This window comes from Nerophis lumbriciformis, linkage group LG13, assembly GCF_033978685.3.
Source record: "Nerophis lumbriciformis linkage group LG13, RoL_Nlum_v2.1, whole genome shotgun sequence".
Lineage (NCBI taxonomy): Eukaryota > Metazoa > Chordata > Actinopteri > Syngnathiformes > Syngnathidae > Nerophis > Nerophis lumbriciformis.
The window spans coordinates 38,098,153-38,115,323 of NC_084560.2; the positions used below are offsets into that span (position 1 = coordinate 38,098,153).

A 17,171-nucleotide genomic window follows, 5' to 3' on the forward strand; every position below is an offset into this window, starting at 1 on the left:
TACACAGTTTAATTTTAATTGTTTCTTGTTCCTTTATTTTGTATCAGATCCACCAGGGCCTCCCTCAAACCCTAGGATTTCAGACACCACTAAAACATCTGCAACCTTCAATTGGGGCAGACCCTACTATGATGGTGGTCTGGAAGTGGAGGGATACATAGTGGAGTATAAAAAAGAGGGGCATGATGACTGGGAGACTGAGACAGAGTACCATCTGAAGGCTACCGAATATGTTATTGGTAAACTTCAAAAGGGAGGCAGATACCATTTCAGAGTCAGAGCTGTGAACTCAGAGGGAGTTGGTGAGCCTGCAGAGGTTGAAGAAGTCACTGAATTAGTGGACCAGGAGTCCGTTCCTGACTTTGAGCTGGATGCTGAACTCCGGAAAACCCTGGTAGTCAGAGCCCGTACATCAATTCGTTTGTTTGTTCTCATCAGGGGCCGCCCTGTTCCTGAAGTCACGTGGAGCAAAGATGATATCAATTTGAAAACACGTGCACATATTGACACAACAGAGTCTTACACTCTTCTTGTCATTCCCGACTGCACCCGATATGATGCTGGAAAGTACAATCTCTGTCTGGAAAATGTTGCCGGGAAGAAGACAGGCTTTGTGAATGTAAAGGTTCTTGACACACCAGGGCCGCCAGTTAATCTCAAACCCAGAGAGATCATCAAGACAAGCATAACTCTTCAGTGGGAGATCCCGATCATTGATGGTGGCTCTAAGATTCGTAACTACATTATTGAAAAGAGAGAGGCCACAAAGAAGGCGTACACTGTCCTGAGCACCACATGGCAGAAGTGCTCTTTTAAAGTACCTGATCTAGAGGAGGGAGCTTACTATTACTTCCGTGTCTCTGCTGAGAATGACCTGGGTATAGGCGAACCTGCTGAAACTCCTGAACCAATCAGGGTGTCTCAGGCCCCCTCTGCCCCTGACAACTTGTATGTCACTGATGTTACAGCTGACAGCGCCAGTTTGGCATGGACTAAGCCTCTGCATGACGGTGGTAGCTTGATCACAGGATATGTCATTGAGTATCAGAAGAAGGACACTGACCAGTGGATCCATGCTGCTACCATCAAAGCTCTGGACTACACTGTATCAAATTTGTTTGAGGGAGAAGAATATACCTTCCGCATAATGGCTGTCAACGCTTCAGGTAGAAGCGACCCCCGTGAGAGTAGACCTACAATTATCAAAGAGCAAACATCAGTTCCATCCTTTGACCTACGTGGCATCTACCAGAGGACGGTCATCGCTAAGGCCGGGGACCGTGTTAAAGTGGAGATTCCCGTCCTTGGAAAACCAAGACCTGGAGTTTCTTGGAAGAAAGGAGACGCTGTGCTAAAAGAGACACAGCGAATCAACACTGAAACCACATCAATGTCAACCATCCTCAACATTGGTGAAATCAAAAGAACTGATGGAGGCCAGTATTCGATGACAGGAAAGAACATGCTGGGCACAGTGACCGAAACAATCACAGTGGTAGTCCATGATATTCCAGGTCCTCCCACAGGTCCCATCAAGCTGGATGAGGTCTCATGTGATTATATCCTTATGTCCTGGGAAGCCCCAGAAAATGATGGAGGTGTTCCTATCAACAATTATATTGTTGAAATGCGGGAAACCACAGGTACTTCCTGGGTGGAGTTGGCAGCCACAGTGATCCGCACCACATTCAAGGCAACCCGGCTAATCACCGGAACCGGATATCAGTTCCGTGTCAAGGCCCAGAATCGATATGGCATTGGACCGTCAATTGTTTCTGATCAAGTGGTGGCTGCATATCCATTTGATGTGCCAGGGCAGCCAGGAACCCCTTCAGTCACGTCTTTCAATAAGGATGTTATGACTCTGAGCTGGAATGAACCATCCTCTGATGGAGGCAATGCCATACTGGGCTACCACATAGAAAGAAAAGAGAAAAATAGCATTCTATGGCAGAGGATAAGCAAAGCCCTTGTTGTCGGAAATATCTTCAAATCAACAGGCCTGGTTGATGGAATCGCATATGAGCACCGTGTTATTGCTGAAAACATGGCTGGTCTTAGCAAACCTAGCAAACCCTCAGAGCCTATGTATGCTTTGGACCCAGTGGACCAACCTGGCAGACCTGTCATACTGAATATTACCAGACATGAGGTGACTGTTTCATGGACAAAACCAGAGGCAGATGGAGGATTTTCGATCACTGGATACACCGTGGAAAGAAGAGAGTTGCCAAACGGGCGGTGGCTCAAAGCTAACTTTAACAACATTCTGGAGACAGTTTACACAGTCAGTGGTCTGACTGAAGATGTTGTATATGAATTCCGCGTGTTTGCTCGTAATTCAGCTGGCGCTGTAAGCGCACCCTCTCTGCCATCAGAAGCAATTACATGCAGAGATGATATTGAAGAGCCACAGATTGATGTTGACACACTTTACAGTAGTAATGTTGTTGTCATGGCAGGAGAGGTGTTTAAATTAGAGGCAAATGTGACAGGCCGGCCGATCCCATCACTTGTATGGACCAAGGAAGGGAAGGAGCTTGAAGATACAGGCAAGTTGGAGATAAAGACATCTGATTTCCACACAACTCTGATAAACAAAGACTCTTTAAGAAGAGATGGTGGTGCTTTCACGCTGACTGCCAGCAACCCTGGTGGATTTGCTAAGTTCACATTTAATGTAAAGGTTCTCGACAGACCTGGACCACCGGATTCCTTAAGTGTTACTGACATAGCTGCGGAGAAATGTGTTTTGAACTGGCTGCATCCAACACATGATGGTGGCGCAAAGATTGAATATTTTATCATTCAGAAGCGTGAAACCAGTAGGTTGGCCTGGACAAATGTGGCCACAGACCTTCAAGCAAACAGGTTCAAGGTCACTAAGCTTTTGAAGGGCAATGAGTACATCTTCAGAGTGATGGCAGTTAACAAGTATGGCATTGGTGAACCCGTGGAGTCTCAGCCCGTCATCTGTGCTAATCCCTATGTTACTAGTGATCCCCCATCACAGCCTGAAGTGACCATCATTACTAAAGAATCAATGGTTGTCTGCTGGGAGCGCCCAGAACATGATGGAGGCAGCAGAATCAACACTTACATTATTGAGAGAAGGGATAAGACTGGACAGCGATGGGTGAAGTGCAACAAGAGGACCGTAACAGACCTTCGATTCAAGGCCTCTGGCCTCACACCAGGTCATGAGTATGAATTCAGAATATTTGCCGAGAACAATGCTGGACTAAGCCAGCCAAGTCCCTCAAGTCCATTCTACAAAGCCATGGACACAATCTTTCAGCCTGGACCTCCAGGAAACCCAAGAGTTCTTGACACTACAAAGTCCTCTGTGACGCTTGCTTGGAATAAACCTGTCTATGATGGTGGTTCTGAAATCACTGGCTACATTGTGGAGACCTGCCTGCCTGAAGAGGATGAATGGACAATTCACACTCCGAAGAAGGGATGGACAGCCACCTCATTCACTATCACTGGCCTGAAAGAAAACCAAGAGTACAAAATTAACATCTGTGCCACCAACTGTGAAGGTGTAGGAGAACCTGCTGCTGTTCCTGGCACCCCTAAAGCCGAAGACAGGTTGCTTCCGCCTGAAATTGAACTTGGGGCGGATCTTCGTAAAGTAGTTTGCATCAGAGCTTGTAGCACTCTCAGACTCTTTGTGCCTATTAAAGGGAGACCAGCTCCTGAGGTAAAATGGTCTAGAGAACATGGAGAGTCCCTGGATAAAGCTAACATTGAGATCACATCATCATTCACTACTCTTCAAGTTGAAAATGTTGACAGATTCGATGGAGGTAAATACATGGTTACTGTGGAGAATGCTTCAGGAAGTAAGACAGCCTTTGTTAATGTTAGAGTGCTAGACACCCCTGGAGCACCTCAGAATCTTGTCATCAAAGAGGTTACTAAAGGTTCTGTATCTCTTATTTGGGATGCACCATTAATTGATGGTGGCTCCAGAGTACGCAATTACATAGTGGAAAAGCGTGAGTCAACAAGAAAGGCCTATTCGACAGTCTGTGCCAGCTGCCATAAATCCAGCTGGAAAGTTGCAGAGTTGGAAGAAGGAAAAATGTACTTCTTCAGAATCCTGGCTGAGAATGAATATGGCATTGGCCTTCCAGTGGAGACATTTGAGCCTGTTAAAGTGTCAGAAAAACCTTTGCCTCCAGGAAAAGTAACTCTCCGTGAAGTGACCGGGACCAGTGTTACACTAGCCTGGGAAAAGCCTGACCATGATGGTGGCAGCAGAATCACTGGGTATATTGTTGAGATGCAGGGTCAAAGCAGTGAAAAGTGGACCCAAGTCATGGCAGTAAAGACCAATGAGGCTGTTGTAACTGGTTTAACACAGGGAGAGGAATACATGTTCCGTATCTCAGCCACAAATGAAAAGGGAGTTAGTGATCCACGCCCTCTCAGTGTACCAGTGGTAGCCAAAGATCTAGTTATCCCACCAATGTTCAAATTGGCTTTCAGCACATTTAGTGTGCTAGCTGGGGATGATCTGAAGATAGATGTCCCTTATGTTGCCTGTCCCAGAGCTACAGCAATTTGGCTCAAAGATGGTGTTGCCCTGAAGGAGACGACAAGAGTTAATACTGACAACACAGACAAAAACCTTCTCCTTGTCATTAAGGACGCTTGCAGAGATGATGTGGGTACATATTCCATCAAACTGACTAATACAGCTGGAGAGACAACTACAGACATCAGTGTGGTCGTCCTAGATAGACCAGGCCCTCCCACTGGCCCCATCAAATTTGATGAAGTCACTGCTGACAGTGTGATTTTGTCTTGGAATCCACCCGAGTATGATGGTGGTTGCACCATCAATAATTACATTGTTGAAAAGAGAGATACATCGACCACCAACTGGCAGATAGTATCAGCGACCGTGGCTAGGACAACTGTCAAGGCTGTACGTCTGAAGACCGGATGTGAGTATCAGTTCAGGATTGCTGCAGAAAATCGATATGGAAAGTCTTCAGTGCTTCACTCTGAAACCATTGTGGCTCAGTATCCATTTGAGGTGCCCAGTTCACCACATTCGGTTGTTGTTCAGTCAGCAACAAAAGAGAGCATGCTGGTCGTATGGGACAAACCTAGCAGTGATGGTGGAAGTAAAATCCTGGGATATCACCTGGAGCTCAAAGAGAAAAACAGCATTTTATGGGTAAAGCAGAACAAGCAACTTATCCCAGAGCCTAGATTCAAAGTAGTTAGCCTCGAAGAAGGCATCGAATATGAGTTCAGAGTTTATGCTGAAAACATTGTCGGCATAAGCAAAGCCAGCAATGTGAGTGAACTGCATGTAGCCAGAGACCCCTGTGAGAAACCAGGAAAGCCAGAGGCTGTCATTGTAACCAGAAACCAGGTAACTTTGCAATGGTCAAAACCAGAATATGATGGTGGCATAAAAATCACTGGGTATGTAGTGGAGAAAAAAGAAGGGACTGGCCGCTGGATGAAGGCTAGTTTCACAAACATTATTGACACTTACTTCGTTGTAACAGGCCTCACTGAAGATCAGATTTATGAGTTCCGTGTCATTGCCAGAAATGCAGCAGGTGTCAGCAGTCAGCCCTCTGACTCTACTGGAGCTATCACTGCAAAGGATGAGGTGGACCCACCAAAAATAGACTTGGATTCTAAGTATGCCCAGGTTGTGATGGTAAATGCTGGTGAGACATTTAGGCTTGAGGCAGCTATCAGTGGCAAACCTGTACCTGCTGTACATTGGCTGAAGGAGGGCCAAATCATGAGTGAAGCAGCACGCCTCGAAGTCAAGAACACAGACTTTTTGGCCTGTCTTGTTGTTAAAGAAGCCATTCGTGTAGATGGAGGTCAGTATACTTTGCTGGTAAAGAATGTTGGAGGAGAGAAATCTGTTAACATAAATGTCAAAGTTCTGGACAGGCCAGGTCCACCCGAGGGACCCATTTCAATATATGGTGTCACGAATGAGAAGTGTTCTATTTCCTGGAAACCACCTTTACAAGATGGCGGTAGTGATGTATCCCATTACATTGTTGAAAGGAGAGAGACTAGCAGACTGGTTTGGACTGTCGTTGAACAAAAAGTTCAGACCCTGAACTTGAAGATTACCAAACTTCTTCTTGGTAATGAGTATATCTTTAGAGTGATTCCTGTAAACAAATATGGAGTAGGTGAGCCTCTGGAATCTGAGCCCATGATTGCCCGAAATCCATTTGTCACTCCCAACCCACCAACAGAAGTAGAGATCTCCACTATTACAAAAGACTCTATGGTGGTGACTTGGGAAAGACCAAGTAATGATGGTGGTAATGCCATTCAAAGTTATATTGTTGAGAAACGTGACAAGGATGGTGTTAGATGGACAAGATGCAACAAGCGCACCGTGAGCGAACTACGCTTCAGAGTTACTGGGCTCCTCGAAAACCACAGCTACGAATTTAGAGTTTCTGCTGAGAATGCAGCCGGTGTGGGACAACCCAGTCCTCCAACAGCATACTACAAAGCTTTAGATCCCATTTTTAAACCAGGCCCGCCAAACAATCCAAAGGTGGTGGACACGTCAAGGTCCACTGTTTCCTTAACCTGGGGTAAACCCATCTATGATGGTGGCTGTGAGATTCAGTCCTACATTGTTGAGGCATGCAATAGTGCATCAGATGAATGGTTCATGTGCACTCCTTTTACTGGAATTGCAGACACACGGTTTACGGTGACAAAACTTCTAGAGAAGCATGAGTATCAGTTCAGAGTGTGTGCCATCAACAAAGTTGGTGTTGGTGAGCATGCTGATGTTGCAGGAAAAATCACTTTGGAAGAAAAGCTTGAGGCGCCAGATCTTGACCTGGATGCAGACATGCGAAAGATGATCAATATTAGAGCTGCAAGCACTCTCAGGCTATTTGTCCCTGTAAGAGGTCGTCCAGCCCCTGAGATTAAATGGGGCAAAGCTGATGGTGAGATCAGGGAAACTGCTCAAATTGACAATACAGACAACTATGCTTCTCTTATGATTGAGAATGTTGACAGATTTGATAGTGGCAAATACACACTGACTGCAGAGAATGCTAGTGGAGTGAAGTCAGTCTTCATCAGCGTCAGAGTTTTAGACTCACCAAGCCCTCCAAATAACTTCCTGGTTAAAGAGATTACCAAAGATTCTGTCACACTTACATGGGAACCTCCATTACTGGATGGTGGATCAAAGATTAAGCATTATATAGTCGAGAAGCGGGAGAGCACCAGGAAGGTTTATTCTCCCATCACTGTCTGCAATAAGATGTCATGGAAGGTGGAACCTCTCCCAGAGGGTGGAATATTCTTTTTCCGAGTTCTTGCTGAGAATGAATATGGTGTAGGTTTACCAGCTAAAACCACAGAGCCAATAAAAATTTCTGAAAAGCCCCAGCCCCCTGGTAAAGTCAGTGTTGTCGATGTTACACATAGCACTGTAACCTTGACTTGGGAAAAGCCTGAACATGATGGTGGCAGTAGAATAAGTCACTATGAAGTTGAACTTGCACCTCAAGACAGTGAATCATGGTCTGTGTGTGCTAGTGGGAAGGCAACTGAGGCATTGGTGACTAACCTTCTTACGGGGGAAGAGTATCAGTTCAGAGTTATTGCTGTTAACAGTAAGGGCAGGAGCGATCCCAGGCAACTGGCAAACTCAATTGTTGCTCAGGACCTTGTGATTGAGCCTGCTGTTAGACCTCAAGTGAGCAGCTACAGTGTCCAAGTGGGTTATGACCTCAAGATAGAGGTGCCAATCGCAGGTCATCCTAAGCCAACCATCTCTTGGACCAAGGATGGAGCTGCCCTCAAACAGACCACCAGAGTTAATGTCACAGATTCTGCACGTCACACTACACTTACTATAAAGGATGCCACCAAAGAAGATGGAGGAATGTACAGTATCAGTGTCACCAATGACATGGCATCTAAGGAAGCCACAATTGAGGTTATCACCTTGGATAAGCCTGGACCACCGACAGGCCCTGTCAAGTTTGAGGATGTTAGCGCCGAGAGCATCACACTCACATGGGAACCTCCTACTTATACAGGTGGTTGCGCAATATCCAACTATGTTGTGGAGAAAAGAGATACAACCACAACCAACTGGGTAGTTGTGTCTGCCACTGTGGCAAGAACCACACTCAAAGTGGTTAATCTGAAGACAGGCGCTGAATATCAATTCCGAATCTACGCTGAAAATAGATACGGAAAGAGTTATGCAATTGATTCTGAGCCTGTTTTGGCCCAGTATCCATTCCAAGAGCCTGGGCCACCAGGTACACCATTTGTATCTTCATACACTAAGGACTACATGGTGGTTGAATGGCACAAACCTCCATCTGATGGAGGCAGCGCTATCTTAGGCTATCATCTTGAAAGGAAAGAGAAAAACAGTATTCTTTGGACCAAGATTAACAAAACTCTAATCCAAGACTGCAGGTTCAAATCCACTCCTTTGGAGGAGGGCATTGAGTATGAATACAGAGTCTATGCAGAGAACATCGTTGGCATTGGAAAGTGCAGCAAAGTCTCAGAGGTCTATGTGGCCCGTGATCCATGTGATCCTCCTGGCTGTCCAGAAGCAGTGATAGTGACAAGGCACTCAGTGAAGCTAAGATGGACACCCCCAGTGTATGATGGTGGATGTTTAGTTACTGGCTATGTAGTGGAGAAACGGGATCTTCCTGAAGGAAAGTGGATGAGGGCGAGCTTTGCAAACATCATAGAGCGTGAATTTACAGTCACTGGCTTGACAGAAAATAGTAAATATGACTTTAGAGTCATTGCAAGAAATGCAGCTGGTGCTATCAGTAAGCCTTCCGAGAGCACGGGATCTATCACAGCTATAGATGAAGTTGACCCACCCAAATGCGAGACGGATGCAATGTACAACCAAACCCTTGTGGTTAATGCAGGAGAGACATTCAGTCTGGAGGCCAGTGTGGAAGGAAAGCCAATTCCCACAGCTCAGTGGTTTAAGGGGGATGTTGAAGTGGAAAACTCAGCCAGAGCTGAGATAAAAAATACAGATTTTAAGGCTCTTCTTGTTGTGAAGGAAGCCATCAGAGTGGATGGTGGGCAGTATACACTGGTACTGACTAACGTGGCAGGAAGTAAGACTATCCCTTTCAGTGTGAAAGTCCTGGACAGACCAGGTCCTTCAGACGGACCTCTTACTGTCAGCAATGTCACAGAAGAGAAGTGTTCACTGTCTTGGCTTCCACCCAGGCATGATGGAGGCAGCAGTATTTCTCACTATGTTATCCAGAAGAGAGAGACAAGCCGTCTGGCATGGACTGTGGTCTCCAGTGACTGCAGAGCCACGATGTTCAAAGTCACCAAACTTTTGAAGGGCAATGAATACATTTTTAGAGTGATGGGAGTCAACAAATATGGTGACGGTGAGCCCCTGGAATCTGCACCAGTTGTCATGAGAAATCCATTTGTCTGTCCTGGCTCACCTCAAGAGATTGAGATCAGCAATATTACCAGGGATTCCATGACTGTCTGCTGGAATCGCCCAGAGACGAATGGAGGTAGTGAAATTGTTGGGTATATTGTTGAAAAGAGAGACCGTGCAGGAGTGAGGTGGACCAAGTGTAACAAGCGCAGAGTGACGGACTTGCGTTTCAGAGTAACAGGATTGACTGAAGACCATGAATATGAATTCAGGGTTTCTGCTGAGAATGCAGCTGGCATAGGTCAACCAAGCCCAGCTACTCCTTACCTGAAAGCTTGTGACCCCACTTTTGAGCCAGGCAGTCCCACCAATGCTCATGTCACTGACACTACTAAAGACTCCATAAGTCTGGCCTGGCAGAGGCCAATCTATGATGGTGGTTGTGAGATTCAAGGTTATGCTGTTGAACTCACAAAGGCTGATGAGGAGGAATGGACCATTTGCACACCCCCCTCTGGTGTAACTGCAACCAAATTTACCATCACTAAGTTAATTGAGCATCAGGAATATAAAGTGCGCATCTGTGCCATCAATAAACTAGGCATCGGGGAGCCTGCCGAAGTCCAGGGCACAGTCACACCTATTGATAAAATGAATGCACCAGAAATGATTCTAGATTCAGAACTCCGAAAGGGAATAGTTGTTCGTGCAGGAGCCCCACTGAGGATTTGCATTCCATTTAAAGGTCGTCCAACACCTGAAATTAGCTGGGCCAAGGAGGATAGTGAACTTCCCGTCAAAGCTCAAAAAGAGTTTGGAGAAGATTACACACAGCTCTCTATCGACATTTGTGACAGATATGATGCTGGAAAATACATCCTTAATTTAGAAAATAGTGCCGGCACTAAATCAGCATTTGTGTCTGTCAAAGTTCTGGACACTCCAGGAGCCCCTGTAAATCTCTCAGTAAAAGACATTAAACGGGAAAGTGTCACCCTGACCTGGGAGCCCCCTCTTATTGATGGTGGAGCCAGAATAAAGAATTACCTAGTTGAAAAACGTGAGTCCACTAGGAATGTTTACTCTAATGTGGAAAACAAGTGCACAAAGACAAGTTACCGAATTACTGGCCTCACAGAAGGAACAATTTACTATTTCAGAGTCCTTGCTGAAAATGAGTTTGGTGTAGGAGAGCCAGCTGAGACAGAAGACTCCGTTAAGGCCTCTGAGCCTCCTCTGCCCGTAGGTAAAGTCACATTAACTGATGTTACTAAAACTACTGCTTCACTCTCCTGGGAGAAACCAGTCCATGATGGAGGAAGCAGGATTATTGGCTACTACATTGAGATGCAACCTTTGGACTCGGAAGAATGGGTGGTGGCAGCAACAGTCAAAACCTGTGAGGGCACTGTCACAGGCCTCAGTGCAGGACACGAATATTTTTTCAGAGTATCTGCCTTCAATGACAAGGGTAAAAGTGACCCAAGAGCTCTTGCCGCACCGGTCACAGCAAATGATTTGACAATGGCGCCCGGCTTCAAAATAAGATTTAATACTTATAGTTTGCAGCATGGTGAAGATTTGAAGATTGACATTCCAGTGACTGGGCGTCCAGTTCCAAAAGTGGAATGGAAGAAAGAAGGACTGGCTCTTAAGGAGACAACCAGGTTAAATGTGTTTGGTACACCCACATCTACAAAGCTCTGTATCAAGGATGCAAATAGAGAGGATTCTGGCAAATATACTGTTACAGCAACCAGTAATGTCGGAACAGCGACTGAGGAGATTACTGTTATAATTCTCGACAAGCCAGGCCCACCCACTGGTCCTGTGAAGATTGATGAAGTGAGCTCGAATTATGTAACTCTATCCTGGGAACCACCAGGGTATACTGGAGGCTGTCAGATTAACAACTACATTGTAGAAAAAAGAGATACCACTACAACAGCTTGGCATATTGTGTCTGCAACCATTGCCAGGACAACCATCAAGGTCAGCAATCTGAAGACAGGTGTTGAGTACCAGTTCAGAGTGTCTGCTGAGAATAGATACGGAAAGAGTTCTGCTATTATTTCGGCCCCTGTCATTGCTCAGTATCCATTCAGTGTGCCTGATGCCCCAGCACCGCCAACTATTACTGCTGCAACCAAAGACAGTATGGTCGTTGAGTGGAAGCCTCCTACAAATAATGGTGGCAGTCCCATTCTGGGCTATCATCTGGATAGGAAAGAGAAGAACAACCTCCTATGGACTAAACTCAATAAGCTTATCATTCCTGATGCACGTTTCAAGACAATAGAACTGGAAGAGGGCATTGAGTATGAATTCAGGGTGTGTGCTGAAAATATAGCAGGACTGAGTGCAGCTAGTAAGGTCTCTGATAGCATTGTAGCTAGGGATCCCTGTGACCCACCAGGTACTCCCGAGGCCATTGAAATAACCCGGAACCATGTGACACTACAGTGGACACGGCCCCAGTATGATGGAGGCAGCGTGATAACTGGTTATGTGATTGAAAGACGAAAGCACCCTGATAACCGCTGGATGAAGGCCAGTTTTACCAACATTATTGATACACAGTACACCCTCAGTGGCCTGACTGAGGACTGCATTTATGAATTCAGAGTTTTTGCTAAGAATGCAGCTGGTATTTCCAGCAGTCCCTCTCAAAGCACAGGAGAAATAACTGCTAAAGATGAAATTGAGGCTCCAGAAGCAACAATGGATTCTAAATTTAAGGATCTCATAGTTGTTCATGCAGGTGAGACTTTTGTCATTGATGCAGACTACACTGGCAAGCCTCTTCCTGAGGTTGTATGGCTGAAGGAGGGAAGGGAGATTGACAAAACCACCCAAAGAATGGAGATCAAGACCACACTTACTTGTACCATATTGACAGTAAAAGACTGCATCCGGGTAGACGGGGGCCACTATGTTCTTAAACTTGCGAACGTTGGTGGAGTAAAGATGATCCCGGTTAATGTTAAAGTTTTGGATAGGCCTGGCCCTCCAGATGGCCCTCTGGAAGTTAAAGGAGTCACAGCTGAAAAGTGTTATCTGCACTGGAACCATCCTTCACAGGATGGTGGAGCAAGTATTTCTCACTACATGATTGAGAAGCGTGAGACCAGTCGTTTGTCATGGACTATGGTGGAGCCCAAGATTCAAGCCATCAGTTACAAAGTGACAAAACTGCTGCCTGGAAATGAGTATATCTTTAGAGTGACAGCTGTTAATAAATATGGTGTTGGTGAGCCACTAGAGTCTGAGCCTGTTATCGCTCGCAATCCATTCACTACTCCAAGTCCGCCATCCACTCCAGAAGCTAGTGCCATCACCAGAGACTCTATGGTGCTCACTTGGGAAAGGCCAGAGAGTAATGGGGGAGCCGAAATTGAGGGATATGTCCTTGAAAAACGTGATAAGGATGGCATCCGATGGAGTAAATGCAACAAGAAGAGGCTGACTGACCTGAGGTTCAGATGCACTGGTCTCACAGAGGGCCACTCTTATGAATTTAGAGTGTCTGCTGAAAATGCTGCTGGTGTGGGGACACCCAGTGCACCCACTCAGTACATCAAGGCATGTGAAGCCATTTACCCCCCAGGACCTCCAAATAACCCCAAAGTCAGTGACCATTCCAGTACCACTGCTTCCTTGACCTGGTCCAGACCGATATATGATGGTGGAGCACCAGTCACTGGTTACATTGTTGAATTTAAGGAGGCGTCACTTGATGAATGGGTGATTTCTACACCATCCACTGGTGTGCAGGCTACTAAGTACACTGTGAAAAAATTGAAGGAGAACGCTGAGTACAATTTCCGTATTTGTGCTTTTAACTCTGAGGGAATGGGTGAACATGTGGACCTACCTGGGTCCGTTATTGTTGCTGAAAAGCTGGAAGCTCCTGAAATTGAACTGGATTCAGATCTCAGAAAGATGGTTAACGTCCGTGCCACTGCTACTTTGCGTTTGTTTGTCACAATCCGAGGGAAGCCAGAACCGGAGGTCAGATGGTCAAAGGTAGATGGCAGTCTGAATGAGCGGGCCCAGATTGATGTGACAAGCTCCTATACAATGTTAGTGATTGAAAATGTGGACCGATTTGATACCGGCAAGTATGTACTGACCCTTGAGAACCTGAGTGGTTCAAAATCAGCCTTCATAAATGTCCGCGTTCTGGACTCACCTAGCGCCCCTACTAACCTTGAAGTCAAAGATGTGAAAAGAAATTCAGTCGCTCTCTCCTGGGAGCCTCCTCTTATTGATGGCGGCGCTAAGATATCTCACTATGTTGTAGAAAAGCGAGAGCAGAAGAGAATGGCTTTTACCAGCGTATGCACAAATTGTGTGAGGAACTCCTACATCATCTCTGACCTACAGGAAGGAGGCCGATATTATTTCCGTGTGCTGGCTGTGAATGAACTTGGTGTAGGTCTGCCTGCCTCTACAGAGCAAGTCAAAATTTCTGAAGCTCCTTTGCCTCCTGGTAAAATTCTGCTGGTAGATGTGACTCGTCACACCGTCACTCTATCATGGGAGAAGCCAGATCATGATGGTGGCAGCAAGATTACAGGCTACATTGTTGAGATGCAGCCCTTTGGAGAAGAAAAATGGAGTTTGTGCAGCGAAGTCAAAGCACTGGAGGCAACTATTGATGGTCTCACAACAGGAGAGGAATATTCTTTCAGGGTCATTGCAGTCAATGACAAGGGCAAAAGTGATCCTAAACCTCTTGCTACTCCTGTGACTGTGAAAGATATCACAGTGGAACCCATCATCAACTTAGTGTTCAACACATACAGTGTTAAAGCAGGAGATGACCTGAAGATTGATGTTCCCTTCAAAGGCAGGCCGCAGCCTGAGGTGGTTTGGAAGAAGGATGGGCACGTGCTGAAGCAGACGACGCGAGTTAATGTTCTCACTTCCAAGACCTCATCTAAAATTCTCATTAAGGATGCAACCAGAGAGGACGTAGGAAAGTATGAAATCACTCTTAGTAATGCAGTGGGTACCAAGACAGCTGAAATTTCAGTTATAATCCTGGACAAGCCAGGTCCACCGAGTAACATCAAAGTGGATGAGGTTAGCGCTGAATTCATCTGTCTGTCTTGGGAAGCTCCAACCTATGATGGTGGATGCCAGATTAATAATTATGTGGTGGAAAAGAGAGACACAACCACAACCACTTGGCAGATTGTGTCAGCCACAGTTGCTAGAACATCAATTAAAGTATCTCGTCTTAATCAGGGAACTGAGTACCAGTTCCGCATTGCGGCCGAAAACCGATACGGCAAAAGTCCTGCTGTTGACTCTTCCCCTATTGTTGCTCAGTATCCATTTGAACCACCTGGCCATCCCATCAACCTCTGTGTTTCCCATGCCACCAAAACGTCCATGTTAGTTGTTTGGGACAGACCTGCCAGTGATGGTGGAAGCCCTGTTATTGGTTATCACATTGAATGCAAAGACCAAAGCAGCATCCTCTGGACCAAGGTAAACAGAGGTCTTCTGACCGACAGACAGTTTAAAATGACAAGCATTGAAGAAGGTTTGCTGTATCAGTTCAGAGTTTATGCAGAAAACATTGCCGGCATTGGCCCAAGCACGAAAGCCAGTGACCCAGTGGCAGCCAGGGATCCATGCGAAGCTCCACGTAATCTTAAGGTCACTAACATCACAAGGACTTCAGTCTCCCTCTTCTGGGAGAGGCCAGAAAATGATGGTGGAGCCAAGATTACAAGCTACATTGTTGAGCGTAAAGAGCTTCTAAATGGTCGGTGGCTGAAATGCAACTTCACCAACTTGCACGATACCTATTTTGATGTCACAGGACTCACAGAAGATGTCCAATATGACTTCCATGTAATTGCTAAGAATTCTGCTGAGTTGTTAAGCGCACCTTCAGAGAGTACTGGACCTGTCACAGTCAAGGATGATGTCGATCCACCCACAATTATCTTGGAAGAAAGGTTCAGACAGCTGGTTGTCATTAAAGCTGGAGAAATCATTAGGATTGATGCTGAAACAACAGGGCGCCCACTCCCTGTGGTCACGTGGTCTAAAGAGGGAAAAGAGATTGAGGCAAAGGCTAGATGTGAAATCACCACCACCAACTTCACAACTTCCCTGCTGGTAAGAGATGCCATCAGGAGGGACTCTGGCCAATATGTCCTGACTCTGCACAACGTGGCAGGAACAAGGTCTGTGGCTATCAATTGCAAGGTTTTGGATAGACCTGGACCTGCTTCAGGACCCTTGGCTGTGTCTGGCTCAACAGCAGAAAAATGTACCCTGAACTGGGGTCCCCCTCAGGAAAATGGTGGCGCTGATATTTTGCATTACATTGTGGAAAAACGTGAGACTAGCCGCCTCGCTTGGACTCTTGTCCATGGTGACATGAAGGCCACCACTTGTAAAGTGACCAAGCTGCTCAAAGGAAATGAGTATATATTCAGAGTTAGAGGAGTCAACAAATATGGTGATGGTGAAGCCCTGGAAAGTGAACCAACAAAGGCCATGGATCCATTCACAGTCCCTGCAGCCCCGACTAATGTCCAGGTCACCTCAGTTACTAGTGAGGCAATGACCATCTGTTGGGAAAGACCAGTCTCTGATGGTGGCATCAGCATCGCTGGATATGTAATTGAAAAGAGAGAAAAGACTGGACTTCGATGGTGCCGTGTTAACAAGAAACCAGTTTATGACCTTAGAGTGAAAGCCTCACATCTTCGTGAGGGCTGTGAATATGAATACAGAGTTTTTGCAGAGAATTCTGCCGGCCTCAGCCCTCCCAGCATTTCCTGCCCTCTCACCAAAGCCGAAGACCCACAATTCTTGCCTTCACCACCTGCTAAGCCTAAAATCATTGATTCGACAAAGACCACAGTCACCCTGTCCTGGAATAAACCATTGTTTGATGGTGGGGCACCTGTGACTGGTTACAGAGTAGAATACAGAAATACTATAGATGATGAATGGACAGTTGGGGTCCAGAACACCAAGAATACTGAGTTTACTGTTGTGGGACTGACACCTGGTGCAGAGTATGTGTTTGTTGTCAAATCCATCAACAAAATTGGATTTAGTGACCCCAGCTCAGAGTCAGACAAACAGTTGGCCAAGGAAAGAGAAGAAGAGCCAATCTTTGACATTAGTAATGAGATGAGGAAAACTTTTATTGTAAAGGATGGTAGTTCATTCACTATGACTGTGCCCTTCAGAGGCAAACCCTTCCCCAGTGTTACTTGGACAAAGCTTGATGTTGACTTAAGAGTCCGTGCTGTCATTGACACTACTGACACTTTCACCTCCATCACTCTGGAAAAAGCCACTCGCAATGATTCAGGAAAATACACCGTCTCCTTGTCTAATGTGGCTGGTACTGCCACTTTGACCCTCAATGTCAGAGTTCTGGATTCTCCCGGACCTTCATCTTGTATTGAGATCAAGGATGTGACCAAAAACTCTGCTACTGTGACATGGGACACTCCTGAGAATGAAGGAGGCGGACCAGTGAAGAACTATCTGGTGGATATTCGTGAGGCCAGCAAGAAGGGATGGACTCAGTTGACCAATGCATGCCACAGGCTGACATACAAAGCATCGGACCTGCAGGAGGGTGGAGTATACTACTTCAGAGTGACTGGCGAGAATGAGTATGGAATAGGGGTGCCTGCTGAGACCAAGGAAGGAACCAAGATCTCAGGTATTACACTTTTTATTCAACATTAATTCA

General features: G+C 46.0%; 1 protein-coding gene across 1 annotated transcript in view; it reads left to right on the forward strand.

Moving 5' to 3' along the window:
* LOC133613364 (titin-like) overlaps positions 1 to 17,171 on the forward strand; it is a 206,438-nt gene that overhangs the window by 160,108 nt on the left and 29,159 nt on the right. The window contains exon 235 of the mRNA XM_072914530.1: positions 48 to 17,141. Within this exon, the coding sequence (XP_072770631.1) occupies positions 48 to 17,141 (17,094 nt within the window). The remainder of the gene's footprint in view (positions 1 to 47; positions 17,142 to 17,171) is intronic.